Here is a 15,479-nt window from a genome sequence, read left to right as displayed (position 1 = left end):
AAAAGGAGTGTGTCAGCGCTCTCTGTGCTCCCTTTCAGCTGACTATGTATTGTTTCATTATTTAATTGGTTAGGGGAAACTATTACACAATTCCTGTTACAGCTTTATAAAAACCCTTACCATGACTGTGGTAAGTTCTGTTTCAGTCACTTACTGATATATATAAATATAACTATAACGTGATATTTCAGACAAAATGTCAAGAACAGTAATATCTGGTTTATTTTCCTTTATTTCTCTTAATGCTGTTATGACACACACATGAAGAAAAATGACCAACTGAGGAAATGAATAAATGCCATAACAGTATGGAAAAATTCATAGGTGTTATTGATGGAGATTGAGAAGTCTCTCTCTCACTCTCTCTTTCTCTTTCTCTCTCTGTGTGTGTGTGTGTGTGTACACACTAGAGGTTTTGTTGTGATCCTCCTTTTCTTTGTGTCATGTATGGAAGTAATTTTCCTTGTGCCTCAATGACAGTGCTCCATTTTTTCGTTTGTTTGTTTGTTTGTTACTCTTCTCTCATCTTCCTGCCCTGCTATGCTCGAACCCCAGATTGAAGTCCATTTTTAGTCCATTAGAGGGAAACACCCCAGCATGCAGCAGAGGAGAAGGAAGAGCATGTCTGTTGTGCACATTAGGAAGCTGCCTTTTGTTTCCACCAGGGAGAACACGTTGCCAAACCTAGCGTGGCTTTGGCGCCGAGTTCCTGCCTTGATGATTGCTATTGACGACCCAATGCCCAGCTGGGTCTGCCCATGGTGACCGTTGTGCGGTTAGCAAAGGTTGCTGTAGCGGCTGGCCGCATCCTGTTCGAGGGCCTGTGCATTTAGATATAAATATGCTGCGCAGCAAAGTACTTAAAGTACTTACCCTGACCATTGACCCTAAACTCCCACAAATGTACATGCGCACACACACACACACTCTAATCCAGACATACTGATTTCATCTAATTCAGATCAATTCCGATTTTCTCTTCACCCACTCAGACACACCCATGTCCTTGCAGAGCTCTTTGTTTTTGATTTCATTCCGAGGGAACATGCTGCGCTTGCTGTCTCTCAGATGGAGTGGAGATGTTATAGATTACCCAATTGCATGTTTATTTCTGCAGTTTTTCTTTAGTGCTGTCCTGTGTGTGTGTGTGTGTGTGTGTGTGTGTGTGTGGGAAAACTTAATACACAAGTCCATCAGTATAAAGTTGGATTCACATTTGTTTAACTTCTTAACAAGAAACTAATTCCACGTGAACTTTGCAAACTTCAGGTCAGCGATTAACTCTCGGTCTACCACTACTGGACTCTTGGCCTGATCATCAGTGGCCGAAATTAACATTTATTTAGCCATCAATGACTGTTCAGATCCTACCAGACTTCTCCGTCTCTTTCATTATATTTGTTTTTTCTTTTAAATGCTGCTTCTCTTTTTAGAAAAAGAAGACTGGAGATTAGAATAGCTGAAAAGTACTCTTCCAGAGCATGGCCGAAAACCACTTTGGCACTGTCGCTTGACTCTAACTCTGACACACACACACCACTTTCCTTCTTTCTGTTTTATGTGTATGCAGATACTAGGGGACAACAGGTCGTTTTAAGCTCGGGGCCCTCTGTGTTTATCTTGGCCCTCTTTCGCCTATGAGCGAGTGTGTGCGTGTGCCAGCATGCATGCACAGTTACACCCTATTAGATCCCCACTGATAAATCCAGAGGTGTATCTTTTCCCTCTCTAGTCGTCTTTCTTCTCTGTTCATCCCATGTCGATGCAACATTTGACTTGTTATTCTTTCCTCATGGTCAGAAAATAAAAGGAGCTGGTTGGACGGCATCGCTCTCAGGCCCCCTCGGAGGCAGTAGGGTCGTAGGACTCGAGGCTGCCAGGGTTTATGGGGGAGGTTTTGGCTGGCTATGGATACGGCCTGTTTTATGATTTTGGTGCGGTTTTAGTGGAATAGGTCTGAGTGGTAGGTCAACATTCCAAACATTGTCAAGGTAACCAAGATACTTTTCCCTACTGTATATTTTTTTGTTTAGTCCTACAAACCTGAAGTTTTAAACCTACACCACCTGAATTGTTTGGTTTCTATGGCAAGGTCCACTGCTACGATTTTTCATTGTCACATGAAGAATTCCAGGGAAATAAAACGTCCTTGGCAGTCCCACACCCTGCCTCCCGCAGGGAGTCCACTTCATTAGTGAGCTTTCTGCAACATGCAGAGCTTCTAAACCGAGAAAGTGGTTTCCAGCCATGGTGTGGTTTGGAACAACTCCTTCAGGAATAATTAGTTGTCTTGCTTTCTATAACACACCTGGTTGGCTTAATTGGCTAATTACGAGGCTTTTCCTGAGACCATGGCTGCCGTCCACTCTAAAGTGATCCTGACTAAACCGTATACACAAATGCCCTTGAGAAGTAACAGCCTTTTGGAGTGCACTTTTAGTATGTTAAATTATTCTACCTTTATGGGAACTTGGTAACAAATACAAATGAACAAATTCTAGAGCGAATCAGATTTTTATCTTTTCCATTCCACTCCACTGATGTGTCTTAAGTGACTTACTCATGACTCATGATCACATTCAAAAATGTCCATCCATCCATGCATTTTCTCATCCACTTTTCCTACCCATGGTTGCTGGAAGCCTGGAGTCTATTCCGGGGAATTCGGGGCACAAGGCAGGGGACACCCTGGATCCTGGTTTGCCAGTCCATCACAGGGCACAATCACGCTCACACACCTATTCACTTGCTCACACTATGGACAATTTAGTGACGCCAATCCACCTACCAGGCATGTCTTTGGAAGAATAAGGAGATTGTGCAAATCTGTTGCACATACAGGGCAGGGGTGGGAATTAAACATGTGGGGCTAACCACTAAGACACCATGCTTGCATAAATATGTATATTTTAAATATAATTTTAAAAATTTATTTTTGATTTGAATTGGTTACTAAGGGGTAACCACAAGGGGTAGGTTACTGACAGGTAACCAGAAGAGGTAGGTTACTGATTGGTAACAAATAGTGGTAGGTTACTGAGGGGTAACCAATAGTGGTAGGTTACTGAGGGGTAACCAATAGTGGTAGGTTACTGAGGGGTAACCAATAGTGGTAGGTTTCTGAGGGGTAACCAGTATTGGTAGGTTACTGAGGGGTAGCCAGTAGGGGTAGATTACTGAAGGGTAATCATGTATCAGGTGATTAAAATCTTGAAACCCACCAGAGAGCCTAGTTTTTATATTCATTCCTAACCATTGTTATGTTTTCTACCTGAACTTGACCTTCACTTTTAGATGAACTTTCCGGTTGCAGATGCTGTTCCACCTCAAAATAAAAATCCATAATAATAGTGGAAACGTTCTGAGCAATCAGTCACTCATTCGAATAATGACCATTTAGTAGAGCTGCTTTCCAGCACATGAACATGAGAAGATTCTAGAAATGAGCGTTTTGCGTCAGCTCGATGTCTCGATGGCTTGATGTCACATCAGAGTCGACCATGTTTGATGTGTTGGAGCAGAAAGCGTGCTGGTCCGGGGTAGACCAGGGGTGGAAATGACTGGTATAAGAGCTTGGTGGTAGACCAGTGATTATGTAACTGCTCGTTACTCTGATATAATGCAACTCAGATGGTGGTGTACTGGGCGGCTCTCGGTAATGCTAGTGCAAGAGGCAGCTCAGCTTTTTGAAGGTTTTAATGCTGTTGCACAAAGATAGAATTTGGCTGACTTACGTTTGTGATAGTAAGATTTAATAGCCTAAAAAACAGACCCGAAAATGAGCTTGTCCTCCGTTTCAGGTTTAATGAGAGTAGGAGAGGGTGTAAGATTATTCTAATAGTATCTGTGCAGTCAGATAGTTGAGTCATGTTAACTGTTTGCTTCTCTGATTTTATTTTAATCAAAGTTGCAGTCTGCATCCAAGTCATCCAATCCATCGTATCTAATATTTTTAAAAACTGCTTTTTGTAGTCTGAGTGAAGGCTTACGGAATAAACGTCATTAGATATGTTGGCAAATTCCTGTAGAGGCGATTAAATTGTTATATCACAAGCCGGTTTTGTTTATATCTGAGAAACTGAAGGGAAGATAAAAAGAGAGCAGGAGAGCTCGAAGCAGGAGAGAAAAATAACGACAACAGGCATAAGGGTGAAGGTGAAGAAGTCATCTCAGGTGGCTGTTTGATCAGGCAGTGATTTATAATGCTCTATAATTGCTCTTTATCCACTCACGCCTCACCCGAGACGGTTGAGGACGGGGGGAGATTATCTCGCTGTAAACGATAGCTCCGCTTAGAGAGATTTATACGACATTTCAGACCCATTAGAAGGCAAGAGCAGGAGCTCATCAGCGGCTGGCCCACACACCACCTCATCCACCACCGTCCACCTCCTTTCATCTAAACACAGTCATTAGTTTATTTTGTTTAACAGGAGGCTCGAGTCTCATTTCAGCAGAGCTCCTGTTATAAACGAGGGCAGGCTTGCAAAACGTACATATTACATGTAGAAGATATGTGCAATAATCTATTTTAAAAGAAAGTTGAAATTTTAGATAACATAAACATGATGTTAACACTTAGTGTGAATAGCGAGGAGGGGGAAAAAAAACATTCCATAAACGTCCAAATGTTCAATCATCGCTGAGAAAGTATTAAATATGCACGTGATGCTGTGTTGTAGAAGACTGGAAAGTAAACGCGCCCCATATAATACATACTGCGTGTCATCTAAAAAGATAAATACAGCCAAACGTTTCAAGCAACTCTAACCAACTATTCATTTCAAGCAATAATACAATGAAACCATTTCACTGCGAGGGAAAGGCATGTTTGACAGTCGTAGGTTGTGGTCCTACGCGCTCTCTGGTGTTTATATGTCATATTAAAGAGTAGAGAAAGAAAAAGGGAGCGAATGGGCTGCATATGATGTAGTCGTGAGCTGAAACCTTAACCAGGACCATATGTCTAATGAGCTCGAAATTCGGCTGCAGTTGGACAGCACGAAACGACTTAATCGGGCAAATGAGAAATATTTTTCTCTCTGAGTTCCACGTCGTCCTTTCACTTCTTCTTGTCCCTCTTATACATAGTAACAGCATGAGCAAAGGAAAGGAAGAAGACCCAGCGAACCGTTAGTGGGAGAACCTGCACAGCTAGATAATTCATGCATTGAACCAATCAACCAGTACAGCAGCAGTTAAATCTTTATTATTCCTGTTTTTGTCTCATAAAAGAGGAAGACTCCTACATGGAACAGTGTTCACTGTGTTGAGATGCTTTTCTGCTCATCACAGCTGGTTATTTGTGTTATAGTAGCTTTCCTGTCAGCTCAGCCCAGTCGCATCAACAAGGTGTTTCCAATCTGCTGCCCACTGGATCTTTAATGTTTTCTGTGAAAACTTTTGTGCTTTAATAGTTCAGGTCGTCCAGCACCAGTCTCTAAGACAGAGCATCATATATTCCCCCCATTTTGAAGCTTGATGTGAAACTCTTGACCTGCTGTGTGCTGCTGCCACACGTTGCCTGAATGAGCAGGTGTTCCTAATAAAGTGGTTGGCAAGTTTATGGTGAAAAGTGGATTTTTAAAGAAGGGCTTTATAGCTAACTAGAAACTCAAAGCATCGTGTAACCATCATAGCCATCAGTCTTTCTGCAACGTAATGGAGTCTTGTAAATAGAGGTTTAGCTGTAACAGCTCTGACTCTGTAGTAAAACGTTGCAGGGTTTAGGTAATGGGGTCAGAGTGTCTCACTCACTTCCACACAGAGACCGTCAGCGTTCAGTGCTCACGCTTGCGCACACATGCAGACACGCCCACAGCGGCAAGAAATCTCATCATCTCTGATAATAACTTTGTTTACCGCCATATGGTTTATATCAGCTCCGTCTGGGTTCTTTCATCTCAGGCAGAGGTAGCCGAGCACAGACATCGGCCGCCGCGTTCGAGATGGAGCCTCTCGGTCGACAGCCAACAGACGAGGGAGCCGTAAAGAGCCACGGCAAACACGCACAGGCCCAGCTAGATCATCCTAATGATTATAATAACAGCATGCAGAGAGCAAAGTCGACAGACATCATTATCACGGGTTCTCACACCCCAGCCCCAGACGTGCTCGCACAGTGTGCTCACGCTGTAATGACAGAGCAGAAGGAGTAATAAGGGTTAAGAGCTGTTCGCACTGCTCAGTAAAACCTTCAGAGGTGGCCACATACAAGCATTCAATCATCCTGTTGCAAGCCACTGCCTTCTGATCATAAGAAGTGCCATTTAGGTGTGTGTGTGTGTGTGTGAGAGTTCATGCAGCGAAACGATATTCCCTTTTACAGTCTTGTTTTGCTCTTGAAATGCTCCAATTATGTTTTTTGCATGGTTATGGTATCATGGTTCCTTAGAAACAGTCAAGACTGCTTTAAGTAACTCCTCTTAGACTAGCCTTTTTTAGGCCTCCACCTGCCACCCCTTCCAGTAATGTTTTGCTCCTGAAAAGATGATGTGGGTAACGATTACAATCTCAGGCTGTTTTTTGCTGAAGGCAGGACATTTTTTTGCCATCTAACACCAGCCTCACTGTGGCACCTGAAGGCATGAGGATTATTGCAAACACATGCCCGCCAAGCCCGTTTTCTGTTTCTCCTTCTACCTCCGCCTTTGATGGCTCCGTGCCCTATGGGAACAGACGGTTATCATAACCTGATTAATCTGTTCGTATCATCTGCTGAAGTCAAGTGCAGAAACTCCTGCCGTAAATATCTCTCGTATATTGTCATGGTTCCCAGGATACTCTTCCTGCATTTGCTCGAGGGCATCTTTGAGACGTCAATTCTGCGTCCCTGATTGATGCATGTTCTCAGTTTGAACCGACACCGACACCAGATTCGACACCGTCATGAACTATGTGCGACCTCCAACCAATTAGTCTGTTAATTCGTATCTCGAATCGTTTTTGTCGACTCCGACTCCAGACACAAGTCCTCATGAACGACGATCACTCAAATATGCTCATGGGTTCTTCAGCCTCAGGCGGCGACGACAAGTCCAGACTGAATCCTTCATGAAGATCTCACTGTGGTGCCATTTGATGTATAAGGCCCACGAGACACCATTTATACTGTTGAATCTGATTTACTAACCGAATGAGTTGTTAGCATGTGCTTTCATTTCTGTAGTAACAACTGAAATGGTTAGTAGGCAAAAATTGTAATATCGTCAGTCATGATGTTCACACAGTAGAAGTGCCTAAAATTCCAAAGGGATCAATGCAGTTGGATTTGGAGTGTGTCCTGAGATGCTTTTCTGCTCAACATGTTTGTAAGGAGCGGCTATTTGACTTACCGTAGCCTTCCTCTCAACTCGGACCAGTCTTGGCCGTTCTGTACAGACTCCATCTACTCAACCTTTTGTCCGTTTTATACACAGTTGCTAATCATATGTATATTCATAGCTAGTTAATCATGCAGCCTGGGGCCCATTCCAAGCTGCCATATATGCTGCATATAGCCGTCTGCAGCTAATTAGTATGTGTGTGTGTGTGTGTGTGTGTGTGAGAGAGAGAGAGAGAGAGAGAGAGAGAGAGAGCGGGAGACGAGTAAGGGGCTAAATCAGCTGCTTATGTGTGGTTTCTCCATTATGACATTAAACAAACACATAGCACACAATTATTACACACACATTAGTACAGACACACGCTTGCGTGCAGCTCGTATCCGCAACAGCTCCTGAAAAAGTGACAGCGGTTCGAGAGAAGCCGCGAGCGACGGCGTCTACAGTCTTACCCGCGATATTGGACGGTCGCTGCAAGGAGCCAATCAGCTGCTTGCATGTTAAGAGTCTGACACTGTTTCTGCAGTTTGCTCAGACACCACTTCCTCAAGAGAAATCTGTTATTTAGCTCTTTATGCAGGTGGATCTCTCTCTCTCTCTCTCTCTCTCTCTCTCTCTCTCTCACTGTCTCTCTCTCTCACTGTTTCTCTCTCTCTCTCTCTCTCTCTCACTATCTTTCTCTCTCTCTCTCTCTCTCTCTCTCTCTCTCTCACTCTTTCTCTCTCTCTCTCTCTCTCTCTCTCTCTCTCACTGTCTCTCTCTCTCTCTCTCTCTCACTGTTTCTCTCTCTCTCTCTCTCTCTCTCTCTCTCTCTCTCTCTCTCACTATCTTTCTCTCTCTCTCTCTCTCTCTCTCTCTCACTGTCTCTCTCTCTCACTGTTTCTCTCTCTCTCTCTCTCTCTCTCTCTCTCTCTCTCTCTCTCACTGTCTCTCTCTCTCACTATCTTTCTCTCTCTCTCTCTCTCTCTCTCTCTCTCTCTCTCTCACTCTCTCTCTCTCTCTCTCTCTCTCTCTCTCTCTCTCTCTCTCACTGTTTCTCTCTCTCTCTCTCTCTCTCTCTCACTATCTTTCTCTCTCTCTCTCTCTCTCTCTCTCACTCTTTCTCTCTCTCTCACTGTCTCTCTGAATAACCCTGGCTTATTCACGACGTTATTCATTAAACGCATAAATACCAGCTAAGTTCTCTCTTATTCTTTCCTATCATTATCTTCTTCAATTTTGTTAATACTGTAATCGCGACACAAGTGTAATAGGTGTGTTATTGTTGAGGCATTCTTCAAATGTGTATTTAAAAAACAAATGCACACTACAGTAAGATATCTATAGAAATCCAAGCAGATGTTCCTGGGTAATTTCAATACGTTTCTTGGACATGAAAAAAACAACAAATTATCGTTCTACGTAGCTTATTTATGTGTAAAAATAATATGCTCTTAAGCACTTTATTAAGAAGGACCAAAACAGCGGGAGCCAAATCCCGAGAGCCAGGGTCACGAGGTCCTGTGTGATGCTTCATAACTTCCTCCATTACATAACAGGCTCTGCTGCATGGTTTGGAAAAGGAAGCAGCATGCATTTGTCAAAGCGTTGACCACAGTTTTCCGGCGGCCGTGTGTGTGTGTGTGTGTGTGTGTGTGTGTGTGTGTGTCCTGGAGCTGTTTGGAATCCCTGATTGCAGTAAGGATGGAGTTTAATAAGGCGTACCGAACTGTGCCATCCAGAGAAGAGTGTGTGTGTGTGTGTGTGTGTGTGTGTGTGTGTGCGCGTGCGCACATATGCTTCTCTCTCATTGTCACAATCCAACACAAACACCACAGCACAAAGGAATGTTCTGCTTCCAACGTTCAAAATATCCTGATCCCTATTAAATGGTGAAAACGTCTGATTTGTTTGGTCATGCAGTTGAATCTTAATGGTCACCTTATGGTCACTTAATGTGGCTGATGGGAAATGGGATGCGTTTTGGTAAGTGCCACAACACCCCCCCCCCCCCTTCTTTCTCTCTCTCTCTCTCTCTCTCTCTCGTTTTTTTCTTGTTTGGGTGAAACTTTTGTTTCCTTCAGCTTCCTTTGTTTGGGTTGCGCGTGCATTCCATTCGAGCTTGTCCAGATCTTAGCCGATAGCTCGGGCTGGTGTTTGTCACTCGGCTGCCCTTATAGGGACCACTCGACTTAATATCAGATCAGAAAGTCTGCATGAAGGTTGTGTTCGTTGATCGCAGAATCCTCATAATGGTGATTGGCTAGAAAAGCTTGCAGTGAAGATCAAAAACACGTTGCAATATGGATGATAAGGTTTATTTGCAGAAATACTTCGGTCAGAGAGATCGAGAACAGAGCGTCTGGACAATCACTGCCAGCTGGTCCTGTGGCAAGAGGAGGTTTTTACTGGGTACATAGCATTTTTGTGCGACGTAGACATGCGAGAGTTTCGGCGTTCGATGTCGATCCGTCTCAGATGGTACCTGGAAAAACAGTCGTGTAATTACATTAGATTGATATCATCCTTCTTCCAAACATCAATCAATCAATCAGTCAGTTGTTCCTGTATGTAGGGGTTCTAGCCTAGCTTGGGAAGCCTAATCAGTGTATTGGTTGGAAATGGACTGTGTGATTAGTAAGACAGCTCAAATGTGTAAATAAAGAGCTTTTACGTCATACATTATCATATGTAATTATGAGCCCCATCAATTATTATATATAGCTTCATAAATATAGGCTGAGTAATTTTTAAGTTTGCAGCTCCTCAGGATCTGTGAACAGGAATTAAAACAAACACCGTGTTATACAACATCCAGCCAATCAGGACGAGGCAGCTTTTCTTGCCTGTCAGTTATGTGTATTGTTATGAATTAGAAAGCTCCTCCTCTTGTGTTAGCTTTCATTGTAGTCCAGGGCTGTGTTTTGGAGGGAACACTGAGGTTGTGTTTGATTATACGCAAAACGGAGAATGTTGAAATGTTGAAAATTTGCATTTAAATGACCGGTTTGTGGCCACTCTCTCTCTCTCTCTTTTTGTCTCTTTGTCTCTCTCACTTTCTTACTCTCTCTCATTCTCTCCTTCTCTCTCTCTCTCTCTCTCTCTCTCTCTCTTTGTCTCTCTCACTTTCTTACTCTCTCTCATTCTCTCCTTCTCTCTCTCTCTCTCTCCCCCTCTCTCTCTCTCTCTCTCTCTGTCTCTCTCTCTCCAAAGAGCTTCTCTCACTCTCTGATCCCAGACGGTCTATTAAGCATAACACTGGTGTGTGGGCATCCTGGGTTATTCCCCTGTGAGTGTGCCAGTGATCCTTGTCCTGGTTTCAGCATGCTCAAGCCAGAGGACACCAGATCCTGTTCAGTATGGCAGTAATTTATTCTTAGTCCCTTTTCTACAACAGATTCATTCAGCAGAAAAAGCTGTAGAAATTAGAGGGGCACTAAAAATCACATAAGGTGTCTTAAACAGCTGATTGTGTGTGTCTGCCACTGAACACAAAAATACATACATCACTTTCAGCACAATGAAAAGCAAACTGTCGCACCAGCGACTGACCACCAGAGCAACAGACGTTCTTTAACGTCACATGTTGTGATTTTGGCTCGTTTACACATAACTAGCAATGGTTAGTGTGGTTGTTTTTCTGTAGTGGACGACCATAAAGTGAAACCTGGTATCACTTTACTAAAATCCGTCAACTTTTAGTGTTTGTGAAAGTGCCAGCCTTAAAAATCTACTAAAAGTACTCCATTTCTCAGTGCTTGTTCTGCTGTCCAGACTGCCCTCTAGTGTTCAGATTGGACACTTTCATTCCCCTTCCCAAAACTTGTCGATGTTCTGTTTCCTGTGCTGTGTGTGTGTGTATATATATATATATATATATATATATATATATATATATATATATATATATATCCGCCATCGCTCGCTAATCAGTTGATCTCCGAACAAACAAACGTTGTTGAAGTGTCCAAACAGCCAGTTATGTTTGTATGTCCTGCATTCAGGTCTGCGTGTGTACAGCTGTAACGGACAGATGTTGCAATCCCAGAACTGACATGTGAGCACCAGCCATGATGGACTCCAGAGCCAAACATCTGGGAGCGAGCAAACTCCGTCTCTGTCATCTCATCCCAATCGCTTCCAGCGCTGATATAAATAGCAATCAGCAATCAGCCGCTAGCCCGGCTGGCACGATAAATGCACTTGCATGCATGTGTGTGTGCGTGTGAGCATTGACGCTGTGTGTGTGTGTATAGTTACAGTGTAGGATTGATTCGAATAGAAGTGCTAAATGCTAGGAATGCAGACAAGCTTTCACTCACGCTGAGGCCCACAAAGCCGATGACAGAGCCGAGCGCACTTAAAGCTTTAGCCAGGATTATAAGCCGATTTACTCTTCTTTTGAAGATGAGGTTACTGTTTGATGCCTCAATGCCCGCGGCGATTACATCCCTCAGGTGGGGCAGGTGTGTGAGCGACTCTGTTCGTTTTTCCCACCTGATTCTCACAGCCTCTGTATCGTCTCGTTATCTCCGCTTTATACCAACCTTTCTTTTATGCTATGCGACAGAGAATGGTCGCTAAAGCTCGTCACCTGAGCATGTGTGCGCCTGACGTAAAGGACTCCGATTAAACAAAGCACACACACTATAACTGTTACACACCGTTTCCACTGACTTGTGTGTGTTACTGTAGTCAATAACAAACCTGAGACTAAACCTCAGGAAACAAAAAAACATTTTGGGTTAACAGCCAAATGACTCCCACACACACACACACACACACGCAAACTCCATGTAAATCTGTACAGTGTGTTCAGGAATTTCTGAATAATATCAGGTGTCCCACTATGCAGGAAGTGTGTTTTGTGGGTTTTTTTTTTTTTCCTTCCCTGCACACACATTTGCCATGCTCTCCACTTCATGATGACCTTCAACTCACTTCGTTATTAAACCAGTTAATTAAATGTGCTATGTTGCACTTAAATCTAACCTTAACCTCAGTAATTGAAAGGAAAACTTTTTTTTGCCTTTGATTTATTTTTATTTTATTTTATTTTTATTTATATTTTTTTATTTTATTTTTTTAAGAAGATCAAACAAAATGTCCTCACTATGTCAGAATTTGTCTGTTTCCTATCATTCTGGGGACCTAGATATAAAAACAGGCCCCCACACACACACTCACCACAGTTCTGTACAATTAAATGTAAATATAGACTGATGTCACCGTATCAGTATGCTAAATTAAGTTCACATTCCTCTTGGTCTTAATCATTCGCTCCAGCTCGTTTGTCGAAACCGAAAACCGATTGAACATTAAGGCGCACGCATATTTTGCTTAATGATTGCATGGATGGAAAGTTAAACCAGCTCCTCAGCCTCTCCAGGCAGTCTAGACTTCTCCGAGCTTCCCAAGCCGAATGTACAGAGCGAGTGAAAAGGGTATGAATCGGTTAATGTCCATTAGGAGCAAAACTGTCGCTATAAACTGCCTTTCTGCTGCAGCTCCCTGGAGTACATAAATCTGCTGGAATGACAGAGTGAAAAAGGAAAATGTTTTCTCAAATGTTTTTAACCATGCTGCGTTTCTGTGGGTTTTAGGAGATTTCCGCAGTGGAGTTCCGCAGCAACTCTATGTCCAGTCGAACTCCGACACCTCCTGAACGCTACTCGCCACACAGTCCCATCGAAAGAGAGGTGCCCATATCTCCTCGCCGCAACAGGTACACACACACACACACAAGTTTTGGGACGTCTGCCTTTACATGCACATGAAGGTAATATGGAGTTGTCCCGCCCTTTGCCACTATAACAGCTTCAACTCTTCTGGGAAGGCTTTCCACAAGGTTTAGGGGTGTGTTTATGAGGAATTGTTGACCATTCCTCTACAAGCGCATTTGTGAGGTCAGGCACTGATGTTGGACGAGAAGGCCTGTCTCGCAGTCTCCGCTCTAATTCATCTCAAAGAGGTTGAGGTCAGGACTCTGTGCAGGCCAGTCAAGTTCCTCTACACCAAACTCACTCATCCATGTCTTTATGGACCTTGCTTCATGTTGGAACAGGAAGGGGTCATCCCCAAACTGTTCCCACAAAGCATGAAATTGTCCAAAATGTCTTGGCATGCTGAAGCATTTAGAGTTCCTTTTACTGGAACTAAGAGGCCAAGCCCAACACCTGAATTCAATGATATGGGGGGTGTCCAAAAACTTTTGGGAATATAGTGTGTATATATACACAATACTCACTAATTGGCTGCATAAGTAAGTCGGTGTTACAAATAAATCAAACCTTAACCTCAGTAACCAAATGAAAGCCTTTTTGACTTATTTGTTTGTTTGCTTGCTTGTTTATTTATTTATTGTTAAGTTGACAATATCCAAACTCTGTTTCCCATCACCACTTTCTTACCCCTATTCTGTCACGTACTCTATTAGTGATGTATGTATTCTTGCATAAGTGATCAGTTTGTACCTTCAAACAAATAGTTTGTGGTCTTCTAGAAACGAAATGAAGAAGGTTCCTAGAACTGCAATGAACTGTTCCTTTTATTTTGACCTGCTGTTAGTACGTCCACCCTGATGTGCGTATTTTGAGCTCCCACTTGTGCTATCATTTCTGTGTAAACACAGAGTCATGCAGACATGTTTCGGTTCAGTGCTGTGACTTTGTGTGTGATTCTGGCCTGTGACTGTTGATTCACACACACACACACACACACGCACACACACACACCTTAAGGATTTAAGGGTTGATTTCAGCTCTTCTGTCTTAGGGTTCTGTCAGATCCCCAGCCACGTCAGGACACCCACCCCCCCCCCCCCCCCCCCCGAAAGTATCGGAACAGCAAGGCCAATTTTTTTTTGCCCTGCTATACACTAAAGACATTTGGGTTTGAGATCAAAAGATGATGGGACAGATGTTCCATTTTTCTGATATTTGCAACTTAGAACAGGCCATCTTGTGTGGCAGACCACCCAATATTTATGTGAGTATTAAAGTAAATTGCACTTGATATTTGGTTGCACATCCAAATATGAGGAGGTAAGATGCTAGCTGGGTTACAGTCTGGTGATCCCCTGATGATGTCATTGCGTTTTGGAGCATTGTCTTGCTGCATGATGAACTTCCTCCCTGTACCTAAGCCTGGATGTATTTCTCTGTAAATTGGAAGACAGAATGTTTCTGCTGCTACAGTCATGAATCAATAAAGATGAGTGAGAAAGTTCCAGAAGCAGCCACACAAGCCCGAGTTTGACACCACCTCAGTCATGCTTGACCGATGAGCTCGTATGTTTTGGATCATGAGCAGATCCTGTCTTCCTCCACACCTTGGACCTTGCATCACTTCGGTTGAGGTTCATCTGTTAGTTCCAGAACTTTTGGTGGGTTCCCATTTCTAATTCTTCTAATCCATCTCTCTCTCTCTCTCTCTCTTTCAACATCTCTGTCTGTTTCCTTGTCTCTGACAGTTTCTCTTTCTCTCTACCCCCCCCCACTCCCCACATCTCTGTTTGTTTCCTTGCCTCTGTCTCCTTCTCTCTCTCTCTCTCTCTCTCCCTCTTTCAACATCTCTGTCTGTCTATTCAGAATGTCTGTCTGCCTCTCTCTTAACATCTCTCTATCTCTCTCTCTCTCTCTCTCTCTCTCTCTCTCTCTCTCTCATTCCACATCTCTGTCTGTTTCCTTCTTTCTCTCTCTCTTTTACTCTCTCTTAATCGCTCTCTCTCTCTCCCTCTCTTACTTGCTGTCTCTCTCTTTCACTCTCTGTTGCTCACTTTCTCTCTTACTCCTTATCTCTCTAAATCTGTCTCTCTCTCTCTGTCTTTTTGTGTCTTACTATTTCTCTTGCTGTCTCTATCTCTCTCTCTGTCTCTCTATCTCTCTTTCTCTCTCTCTGTAGTTTTCTTCTAATTTATCATTTTCCGTTGACTTATTTAGTACATGCGACTCAAAATTTTCATTCTTCCCCCTAATTGGTCCTCTTTTTATACACACACACACACACACACACACACACACACACGAATGTACGCAGACGTACACAGTCTCCTGTGGCACACACTCCTCCAGCTCCACCCCCTCCACACGCTCAGCATATAGAGTCCACCTCTTTATACAGTGAGTCTACGCAAGAGTCACACCTTTCAGACTGAAACTCTCCGTTCAGCTCAGCAAA

The 15,479-nt window shown here is 43.2% G+C and overlaps 1 protein-coding gene across 1 annotated transcript in view; it reads left to right on the top strand.

The window, feature by feature from the left end:
• Window positions 1-15,479, top strand: part of pdlim2 (PDZ and LIM domain 2 (mystique)) — a 62,072-nt gene that overhangs the window by 36,355 nt on the left and 10,238 nt on the right. Inside the window, exon 7 of the mRNA XM_058389930.1 lies at window positions 12,905-13,026. Coding sequence (XP_058245913.1) covers window positions 12,905-13,026 — 122 coding nt within the window. The remainder of the gene's footprint in view (window positions 1-12,904; window positions 13,027-15,479) is intronic.

This window comes from Hemibagrus wyckioides, linkage group LG05, assembly GCF_019097595.1.
Source record: "Hemibagrus wyckioides isolate EC202008001 linkage group LG05, SWU_Hwy_1.0, whole genome shotgun sequence".
NCBI lineage: Eukaryota > Metazoa > Chordata > Actinopteri > Siluriformes > Bagridae > Hemibagrus > Hemibagrus wyckioides.
This window is presented reverse-complemented; position numbering and strand designations above follow the sequence as displayed.